The following is an 11,617-nucleotide window of genomic DNA, read 5'->3' as shown; positions in this document are numbered from 1 at the left end:
CCTGATTTGGCAGTGAAATGTTGCAACGAGAGAACACTCGACATCTTACAGCCTTGTGTCATTAGTTATTAAAGTTTTGGTATTTGATGATGTGTACTATGTAGTCATAAAATTTGATCGTGAGCTGAACTGCCAGTGTGTGAGATTGTAGCGTGGGTGGAATGGCTCAGACAAGTTAAATCACTTCCTGTTATCACATGCGTCACCCGAGAGATCTGCCCCCCACCCTCCCCTCCCCTCCTCCCGTCCACAAGAAAGTTACATACTGTACTATTGCTTGGCTCAGATGGTTATTTTTATGGTTTATTTTTAGTTTTGACACTGATGTCATGAAAGTAAGGGCGTTCGCTACAGAGAGACGAGACAGGAGGACCTGTATAGAAAGTCAGCTCAGGGTCTCTGAAATGTCAGCAGCGGCCCTGCCATAACCCAGATACACATCCACATGGGGTACACACACACACACACACACATACACAAACAAGGACTCTGTATGTCAAAAGGAGCTTTTGTCTGTCCAAGATGTAATACATGAATTATTTCTGAATAGCGGTACTTTGCTACTTAATAGTGTAGAAGGTTTTTAAACTAAACGTTGAGAGGATAAAGGTATTGCCACATTAGCTGAAAGTCCTTGAGGCATGCATGAACACACCGAGTCAATAATTCATGCACACACTCACATACACATTCATACACAGACACACGGAGCTGGGAGAGAGATGTACATGGAACACAGAGGAGGAAATGCAGCAGGAGGAACAGGAACATCCTCTGCAACCAACGACTGGAAGCCAAACATCTGTCGCCAGATGTGAAATCCTCTTCTTTTTCTCTATAAATACGAATTAAAAAGGGACGAATCGAGCGTGGTGAATCACTGCCCCCTGTTTCTACCGTGTTTACTTGAGGACTTTGCTGGATCCTAACCGTCCTGTGCTGTCTTCTCGTTGCCTGACACATCCCTTCAAGCTTACATAATGTGGATATGCCCTAATTTCTCTCGCCTCAGCAAAACTGGGAATCTTCAAGCAGCATAACCCCATCAATCTGCCAAATGGATGAGTCCAACTTATTTCATGGGGGGGTTTAGCTGAGTGATTAAAACTGACACTTCACCTCATCACCTGGACGGAATATTTGACAACAGATGACAACCGTGAATTCTAAGGCCAAAATAAAATAACCTTGTATTTTTTGGAGGAATGTGTCATGTGCAGTAATATTGTTGTCTGTTTGTCACAAAGCTGAATCACAAATTAGCCTACATGCTGTCCCGGCACAGTACCTCCTGTTCTATAACAAGAGTTGTTTTCTATGTCACGTAATTGGATGTTTCCATGGCTACCAAGTTTCCAGAAGCCATGGCTGCTAAGAATACAGCTTCTTTTGCGAGAGTCTGTCAGCAGCTATGGATGTAAATGTTGTTGTTCGTATACAGCAAAGTTACCAGCTATATGGAACACTTGGAATATGGCTGTCATAATATTCCAGTTTCTACATGGTAGATATAATGTACACGGGTAATCTTGTGTAAAATGTAATGTTGATGTTGTCTTATCTTAAGTACTAATCGCATCAGGGGATCCAGTTCTGAATGCCAGTAAGTGTGTGGAGCATTTTACACCGCGTCCTCCCTGCACAGATATTTACTGCGTCTCGTGGTTTGGAGAGAGAAGCCAACACAAAAACAAGGCTGTACCAAATGAATGCACATGTTTTATTCAATAGCTAACAGCTATGGAAACAGTACAGAGCAGATATACTGCATTTACCTCACATATTCTTAGCTGGATTCTATTGTTTTTTTGCAATAACAGAACAGATTTTTGCTGTTTTAGCTGCTGATGAAAAGTTTATTTAAAAATCCAAGGTTATCGTAGCAAAAACCAGTATACCAGTATGAATAAGAATAAGAATGAGAAACACAATGACAAGTACTGGATTTCAATTTTTTTGCAAATGAAGTATATGGGCATAGAGTTTACACATGACAACCACACAATGTCATTTAGCATATTTTATGGATTCAGGTATTACTTTATGTATTCTAATCTTGATAAAAAAAAAAATCTGACTAAATACAAAAAAAAAAAAAATCCAAATGTATTTTCTCACAAATTGTATGAAATCTCATGAAAAACGCCACAAAATATAAAAGTGAATCGTGTAGGATGTCATCAAAACTGGCAAACTGCACCTCTCATCCCGTTGTGGTGTGTGATTTACTCATACTGCTTTAATTAGTTTGGTCTCACAAAACTGTTGTGTGGGTGGGTGTGTGTTTACAGTAATATCACAACTAAATGCACAGCAAACATATGGATAAGAAAGAAACAGAAATTCACAAACACCCCTTAAAGCACAAAGCAGTACAGGTTTACACCGTGTGCGGCGACTGTGTACATTTAATTTCTCTAGCTTCAAATAGCGTATTCACGGGTCAGGAGATAAGGTAATCACGGAATTACTTCAAACATGTAAAAGGCAACAAACTCCAATTGTATCCTTGTTTGGTAGCGTGACTAATGCTGCTGTGTAATACACGGGCAAATGCAGAGCGACTCCAGATACACCATGTCCTCTAATTAGCTGAGTTAAGATGACAGGTCGGGGATGTAATACTGCATGTGATGCTATGTATTAATCTCCGAAGGGGAAAGTCCTTTCTTGGCTTACACTATTGACCCAGAAATTGTTAAGAGCACACATTATTTTTGGATCATGTGCTCAGTTTGGCTTTGTAGCTCAAGAGGATTTGCAAAAATAAGTATCTATGCATAAAGACAACTGGAACTGTTGAGATGCTGCATTCATGTGCTTTTCACTCCAATAACTGGAGCTCTGCAGACTTCCTGTGTACACACTTGACACGCTACCCATCAACCCCCCTCCCGCTCCCCCTCCAGTGCTTTTCATTGTGATACAATACACACAAGTGCACTTAGTACTACCTTCTAAACCCATGGGTTTAAAAATATATATAGAAAATGGATTATCTAAAATGTTGTACAAAAGTACCTCTGAATACCCATGAGTGTTGAACTTTTAATGAATATTGATGCTATATGGATATGAAGAAGAGGCTGGGGCTGAGTATTATGTACAGATTGTTAAAGTATAACCTACACCAATGCATAGTGCAATGTTTTTCTAAGATAATGATACTTTTTTCCAAGATAGAGATATCAAATCTACTCTGGCTAACGTGCATGTTTGTTGTGTTTGTGACCGTATTGCGTATTTAAGAAAGTGACATCATTCATGACCCGTAATAGTCAATAGTGCATGACTGTGACAGAATAAGACTGACAGGCTAATATCCATATTTAGTTCATATATAAAAGTAAGAAATTGTTCAGGATTTGTTTTATATGAGCTATGAGCCAAATGGATTTACTCTCACGTATTGCAAAAAGTATTCAGAAGTATTAAACTGGAGGAAAACCATTCCAGCTGCGCTCAGATGCATGGTGACATAATGGGAAAAGTAGGTTGCATGTTTTGTTGTATAGAACACACAGATATCTTTATGCCAGTTCACAATTCAGCAATTCTCCACGATTGGTTTTGCAAGCAGCATGTTCGTGTAAATAGTAAATATGTAAACTGCAATCTGCATCAGTGACGTATTGATGTAGTCCTTAATCTTAAAGTAAATGCTATCAGTTAAGATGAATTTGAATACATTTGCATTAATTCTGTTTCAGCATCAGAGTTCAACTCAATACAAGTGCGTCATGCATTTTAGTCCACGGGTGCCGTCGGTTAGTTTGGAGGGTGGGGAAGCTTTGAGGGAACATCACACACATTCACACACACACACGTGTACGAGTTAAGATTCTTATATTTTTATGAAACATTAATTATTCTTTGCCCAAAATAGAAACACAGCATAAGGGAGGAGCTTTTCTCTGCCACATTATCTGTGATCGATAACGTCACAATCTGAATTTGATCATAGCACTGCTGTGTAAGCCATATGTGCTTAAGTATAGCGCCCAACTCAATTTCCTTACAGAATTTTACATAATTACTGTCCTCGCCCGCTGAGGCAGAGGTCTAATTGGTGGTTACGGATCAATTTACTACCTGATTAAATTGCGGCGTCTAATGTAAAGTTTCATTCGGAGACAATTAAGAAAAGGGGGAATTGGAAAAGGTGGCCGTGAAGATATAAGGTTTATTATGAGATAAGAGCATAATGTGTGCACGGTTCATCAACACCGGCATAATTTGAGAGTAAAAGCTCGTTCTCCCTCTGCAGTGAAGGGAGCCTGGGGTTATTACGGCCCTGATTCACTGGGTGCTTGCTTTGGAAAAGACTTGTTTATATTTACAAATTTAACTGGGACACACAACAGGGATAAAGTGAGTGGTGTTATACGATGCCTCGATTCAGTGATTCTCAAACTGTGGTTACATGAAGCACCAGTGCTATTGAGACACCATTTGTTCTTTCTGCAGTCAATGTATCAAAACTACTATTTTGCTTAATGATTCAAACATAACATAGGTTTGATCAAGACGTAACCTTTAATTATTAGATTTTTTGTTCTTGAAAATAGCTCAATATCCTCCTTTTGTGCACAGACACACAACACACTTCTGTTCTACACAATTTCCAAACAGTTCATTTCTGTAAGCCACATCTAAAACTAACAGCTCCTCTTGATGATGTGTTTTGTCTTCGCTTTGTGTCAGCACTCTGCTCCTTGTGCTGAGCGAGGCGTTGTGTGTGTGTGTGTGTGTGTGTGTGTGTGTAGGTAGTGAGGTGAGTGATGTGCAAATCGCTTACGACGATGCCGTTTTTACCGCCTCTCATGTATAAGCAGCTTTAGAGAGCGTGGTACTTGCTTGGACATCGTTTGAGAACCACTTTAATATTTGCTAATACAGAGCATGATACCAAGGACAGCGTAGCTAACAACTCTGCACGGGGAAAAGTGGGTGCAACAAGATTTGGGTCAAAGTAATTAAAACAGTGAAGTGGCTCAAAACTGTGTAAATGTTGTGCGTTTCTCAAGAACTTGCAGGTAATCTGGATCAATGTGAAGTTTGGCCTTCAGTTCCCAGTACTCACTCCTGTTAGGCTCCACGTACACAGTACTTGGCGCCGTACAATAGAGAATAGTCTGTTGTATTCTCTCTGGATGAATGTACTGATGTCTGGCATCAAAGTCTGAGGTACAGTGACTAGACAAAGGTGCTGAATGTCTGCATGGCAAAGTGTTACTGCTGTAGCGGCTGTGCTTATCAGGCTCCAGTACGTCTCTGTAGTAATACTGATCGTCTTGCAAAGGGTTGGAGGACTTGTTGGGAGGCTCCGGTGTTGTCACGTTGTATTCGGAACTTATCGCATTACTGACTGCGTCTTCCTCAGACATACCGAGGAACGCCCCGTTTAGCTCATCAAAGTCTCTGTATCCGTCCAGTGATTTGCTGTCGTTTGGGGTTTGGGCGCCGGTTCTGCATGTTGGCTCGGCCGGAGGTGGGATGTACTCGTATACATGCCCGGCAGAGGTTCTGACTTTGGGGATGGTTCCCTTTTTGTAGAGGCCGTACTCCATGTTCAGGGAGCTGATGCACGCGTTCATGGTGTTATTTTGCTCATTTTGAGTCTTCTGGAGTCTCTTCTTCATGGCCACAAACATCCCTGCGGCCACAAAGACAGATGCTATGAACATGAGGAGGAAAGCAAGAATCACAACAGATAAAGGGATGGTGCCGTATTGTGTGTCGGAATCTAGTGATGTTTCTATGGTGATGGTGCTGCCTGGGAATGTTTCCTCAGAGGGTGGGATCACAGAGGCAAGCACATCAGAGTTATTAGGGCAGAAATTAGACGTCTTAATGTATCTCATATCCTCCCCAGCCAGCTTCTTAGGGGATCCGCAGATGACATTGTTTACAACTGTGCCTGTGCTAAGCTGCTCAAGCAACATCTTCAAATCCAGTATGGCACAGGAGCAATCCCAGGGATTCTCGAACAAATCTACTTGCACTAGTGCTTTAAGCTGATCTAGTGCACCAGTGACAGGCAAATATCGGAGATGGTTATTGCGGAGATTCAGTCTGGCTAAAGTCAGGCCATTAAAAATTCCCTCTGGTAAGGTTTTCAAGAGGTTATTATTGAGAAAGAGAAGCTGCAGTTTGGGTACGTGCTGAAAGGTGTCAGAGGCAACTTCTTTTATGACATTGTACTCTAAATATAAGAACTGCAAACCTTCCAACCCATACAGCATGTCGGCTGTAAGATGGTCTATCAAATTGCCATTTAAATAGAGTCTTCTTAAGTGTATCAAATCTCCAAAGGCTCTGTCATGTATGTGTGCTATTCTATTGTTGCCAAGATGAAGCAAATCTAATCCGGTTGCCTCAGTAAAATCTGAGCGACGCACCACAGGGATATAATTGCCGGTGAGATACATCTTTTTGGGGTTGTAAGGTTTGGGATTTAAGTCAGAGATGCGTTCGATCTTACGCTCTTGGCAATTCACGTTCAGACCGAGGTCTGAAATTTGGAGATTGCAGGTACAGGCGGCTGGACAATCTAAAGGCACGGGGGATTTGGTCTGATAGGAAATAATTTGGCCGTAATTTTGTGGTTTATTGGATGGGACACGGGAGGTGGGTCTTGATTTTAATTTTCCTGACTGGCGAGGTCCCTTAGTGGGTCTGGATGAGGACCGTGCAATCCCAGATGATGTCAGGGAAGCTGTAACTAGAGCCGTGGCCGTCTTATGGTATGCATCAGTGCTCAAATGTGGCAGAGGTTGCATTTCGTATTCAGCGATGGCTCTCCTCGGGCACAGCTCCTGCTTTGAAACTTCATCCAGATCTCGCCCGTGAAGACGAAAAGGGAACTCACAAACCACGTCGCCAACTAAAGCCATGTAGGATATGCTCTCCAGCCAGGTTTTCAGCGGGATCAACTCACACGAACAGTTCCACGGGTTCTCTTCCAGTTGTAACTCCACAATACTGCCCATGTGCTCCAGCAGACCCGAGTAAGGAAGCACTTTCAGCTGATTACCCCTTAAATCCAGATGAGTCAACGGTACGTCCTGGAAAACGTTGACAGGCAGAGTGGATATTAAGTTGTCATTTAGAATCAAGACCTCCAGATGACGGAGCTGGCCGAAGGCATTTGGCGCCACATGAGTGATGTAATTATAATCAATCTGTAGATACTCCAGATTCTCCAGGCCAAAGAATAACTCTTCCTTCAAAGCGTCAATTTTGTTATTGTTCAGATGTAATCGTTTCAATCCCTGAAGTCCATTAAAAGCTCCTGCCTCAACGTCAGATATGTCATTATTGCCTAAATGTAATATCGTTAGTCCATTGAAGTCTGCAAAGTCATTGGCAGACAGCTTTTTCAAGAGGTTCCCTGTAAGCAGTAGATGATACTGGGAGAAGTACACTGGGCTTATGTCTGCAATACTTACAAGTCCTTTGCTTTCACAGCTCACTGTGAGTATCCCGTCTCTTTCCTCACAGGCACACAGTCTTTGACAGTTTTCCCCATAGCTGTCAAGCATTTCAACGGCGCACACTGATGTTGCACTTAACAAAACATACGAAATCCAAAGACGCATTTTCTTCGACTGATGACTGAGATCACAGTCCTGCAAAGAGATCCACAATGTCATCTAGAAACAAAGGGCATATAAGAAACACACAGACAGCAAGTGACAACTTAATATGGGCTGGTTAAAGGCACAAGCTCTGATTCAGACGTAAATAAAAAGAGTTTCTGCCGTAGAAAACAACAAAGAACCACAGGAGGAATCACTTTCAAACAGATCAACTGGTTCTTTGATGCACTAAACAACTAAATCTAAGATGTTTCTGCTGCTGTGAAAGATTTATTTCTGTCATATTTGTGAACATAGCAGAAGTGCAGCTAAATGTTCACTTATGCTCAGCTGAGTTCGATTAGGATGCAGGATCTTAGCTCGTGTTTACATGGTCAAGAGGAATTAAGGAGTGGGGAGCCTGAGCCAGAGCTTTATACGCTGTTACCCAGAGGAAACTTCAGGCTGAGTCTGGCAGCCGATTGAAAATAGCTCAAACAAAAGGGAATAGAAGAAGCAACTCCTTGGAGCTACACCAACAACAAAGGCAAGGTCATGAAGGAAACAACACTAAATCCACCATGAGCATAACAAACATCCCTCCTGTTTGAAATTTACAGCTCAGGGGTGAAAATACTTAGGGAACGTTGCGCGTTATCGTCGTTACTAAACGCAACACCGCACGACACAAACTCCATTTGAGAAGACACAGAGGCTACATACCTGAGGAACATTAATGACGTGTGCGGGCGAAGTGTTTCAGCGCAGTTTTCATGTTATATCCGTGGAATGGAACTCGACCCACGCGAAAGGGGAAGGGACGCGTCTGGCGTCACTGGAAACGCGTGAAGACGATGGTGAGGAAGAGAGAAACGCTGAGCAACCATATCTGACACACAGACTCAGCCTCAGTCTCAGACTCAGCTTCAGACTCAGCGCGCCTGGCAACAAAGTTCCTCTCTCTCTCTCTCTCTCTCTCTCGAGATCTCAGGGGCTGATGACACGCACGCGCTCCCCACGCACGCTCGCGCAGGGGGAACGTGTAGAAGTCATCTCGCGCCCATGAGCTCATTGGAGCATCACAGGCGTCCACCACGAGCCGCCCACGCAACAACACACGCCAGCCGAGCCACCGAGCGCTCACTCCGGGCAAGTTAGTTTGTGTGAAGCGCCTCCAGACACGGGGGTGACACAAAGCGCCTTTACCCCCCAAACATCAAAAAGACAACAGGAGAAGAGAGAAATGGCGCCTCCCTCCTTCACATCCATTATTCACTCCTGCCATAACAAAACCTTTCACAGGTTTCATGCTCAAATTAAGAATAAAAGGATTTATCTAAGCCTCCGATGCTCAACATGGGTCTAAAATCTAACACGATAAATAATAAATCAAAAGTGATAACATCTCAAATGACCCAGCTGGAGCCCAATGTTAGTTTTCGATCCCTCCTGGATCGGTTTGCTTATTATTATAGTCATTATTCCATGAATTCTTGAATAATCTTGTTTTCTGCTATTATTTGGACCTCCTGTTTGCAAATTTGAGGTAGCGAGGTGAGAAACTGTTCATCCGGGGCCATGTTTGACTTGATCTTTCCAGCAGCAGCACACACAACACACACAACACACACTCTGGCAGAGCGGCGCGTCTGCATCCCTGTTGCTGCTTGTTCCCTGCTCGCTCCATAAAGGAGTTGCCAGTGACAGTGTTTACAGGCTGTGTTGACTTACTGGCTGTTTACTTCCTCAGCCTCCTCCGTTCTGAAGCCACAGGGTGGTTTCTGTTTGGCTTTATTGTTCTCTGATTCAGTCACTGTTTTTTTTTTTGGTGTTGTTGTTGTTTTTTTGGTGACAGGGAGCTCTTGAATAAACTGTCAAGCTGATCCTATTTCAGCTTATCAAATGCAGCCAAAGCGGCGAACACGGTAAATATGTAAAAACAGCTGCTGGGGAATCGCATCATCTACCGTCGCTCACACAGCAGCACCATGTTGCAGCTGCCATAATGTGTGTGTGTGTGAGTGTGTGAACATGTATGTATGTATATGCTGGCCTCATTCCATTTAGCTGTGCCCCTGTATTCACCATTCCCTGGAAGCTAAATGGAATGGAGTATTGATGTTTCAGTTACAGCCATAGTACTCATCATCACTCTTACTGAATGTGTTTTGCCTTTGCACTATACGTCTATATGTGCGTGATAACTTACCTCTTATCTCTGCTATCCATTTAGGTGTTCCAGGTAGCCAGTATGCGCCATATAAGCACACTGAAATGGAATGCAGCCATTTGTTTCTTTTACATTCACACCTGCGCTGCTTTATTTGCTACATTCACATTCATTACCCTCTTATTTGTATTCGTGGTAACATTCTCGCCGTGTGTAAAGATGAGACACATGTTTCATTAACTCCATGTGCAAAGGTTAAAAAAAAAAAAAGACCTGTGACATCCCACTCAACCTGAAGCGATGTAGCTCGTGTAGAAACATGTTAAGTATTGCCGTGTATCCCAGCGTCCTCGTGTAGCTGTATCCATCATCCTCTCTGCTTGGTTCTTGCTCACATGAGAGGAGAGGAGAGCGGGCACATCAGGGACACAGCCTGTGGCACACAGTGAAGAGGGCGGACGAGGGCTTTATTCTGCCTGCATGCATTTCATTCCTGCTTCGATTTTGCCTGCTCTTCAGAGGTTTAGGCTGCGAGTTGGGGCGAGGCCCTCAGCGTAAGCCGGGCCTCATCATTACACCACGATTTGTGCATTAATTAGCATTAATGTTTGTTGAAACACGGTAAGCAGATGATTCAACTGGCTTACAGCTGTATGGCAAATAAGATAGACGTTATCGCACACAGGTTTGTTGTTTTTGAATACGACTTCATTTAGTATTCACTCAGACTTGGTTGCGTGTTTGCGTGGGTGTGTGTGGGGACACATACAGTATGTTCACGTCTCACTACAGTATAGTTGCATGTTTATCCACCATCACAGAGTGGAGATGGAACGTGAGACACGGCACCACATGAGCCTCATTTAATAATATCCCTCCAAGTCTTCCATGACACTGAACATGATCAACCAACCAACTGGGAACCGAAGACGACTATCTCTCTCTTTCTCTCTCTCTCTCTCTCTCTGTCACTCTCTCTCTCACACACGCACACACACGTGAAGTCATCATCATGACTCACAATATTGTGCAGCAAGTTCAGAAATACACGAATGGCGTTGGCGCGGTGCCATGGCAGATGACGGTGGATCTGTGTTCTTCCTTACAGATGGTTCATTGCACTCCGTCATCTGTTTCGGGCCGGAGCGTTCTAGAACATCTCCGTGAACTGTCGGCCGGCGTCTCACAGCGAGGGGACTGAAGTCTTGCTCTCATAACCCTTTGTAGCAACAGGAAGGACGGTTCACAGCAAACAATCAGGCTGCATTCGGCAAAAAGCTTTTTTAAAAGGTTGCAATGTCACAACATCACAGGCTGTGAAATGGATTTTCTCGAGTCGCTGTAGAATTGCCATCTGAGTCTTAGTTGTTTATCTGAGTTTCACAATTGGTCATGTACAATTTATATAGAACTAAATAAAGAGAAAATAGGTCCACTAAAGCACTATTATCTCCATGTGTGCCTTGGTATTAGTACAGTACTTCCAAGTGAGCAGTTGCTGTAATTTAACATATGAGAGATCAGACATTTTCTACTCTATTAATAGAGCATTAAACAGATACACATCTGCTGTGAGAAGACATTCTTTTGCTGGAAGGTCATTTCTTCTCTCATTATACCAATTCCTACTGAGTGAGATTAACATGACATTAATCTGAAGCGCAACCAAATTTTGTTTGAGGCTTAATGGAAGTAGGTCAGTGAGCCCTGTTGGTCCACTGACCACAGCATTGGGACCGTTGGTCCAGATAACAAACGGAACCAGAACCTGATTTTTTTCTTCTAACTGCTTTTACACCCCCTGTTGGTCAGAAAAACTGAAGATACTCTACAATCCATGGCAACTGCAGGTTGATATTAACTCTTT

General features: G+C 43.0%; 1 protein-coding gene across 1 annotated transcript; it reads right to left on the bottom strand.

Annotated features, from left to right (window-relative positions):
* Window positions 1–4,994: 4,994 nt before the first annotated feature.
* slitrk5b (SLIT and NTRK-like family, member 5b) lies at window positions 4,995–7,601 on the bottom strand. The gene has a single exon (XM_076170030.1). The coding sequence runs from the start codon at window positions 7,599–7,601 to the stop codon at window positions 4,995–4,997; it is 2,607 nt and encodes an 868-aa protein (XP_076026145.1).
* Window positions 7,602–11,617: the final 4,016 nt, after the last annotated feature.

Source organism: Genypterus blacodes, unplaced genomic scaffold (assembly GCF_046128005.1).
Source record: "Genypterus blacodes isolate CSIRO-AG114 ecotype Tasmania unplaced genomic scaffold, CSIRO-AGI_Gbla_v1 ptg000214l_1, whole genome shotgun sequence".
NCBI lineage: Eukaryota > Metazoa > Chordata > Actinopteri > Ophidiiformes > Ophidiidae > Genypterus > Genypterus blacodes.
The sequence above is the reverse complement of the archived record's forward strand: the minus strand, read 5'-3'. Positions and strand labels throughout refer to the sequence as shown.

Coding starts and splice junctions, on each gene's coding strand:
- slitrk5b (XM_076170030.1), bottom strand. CDS start 7,601: ATGCGTCTTTGGATTTCGTATGTTTTGTTAAGTGCAACATCAGTGTGC.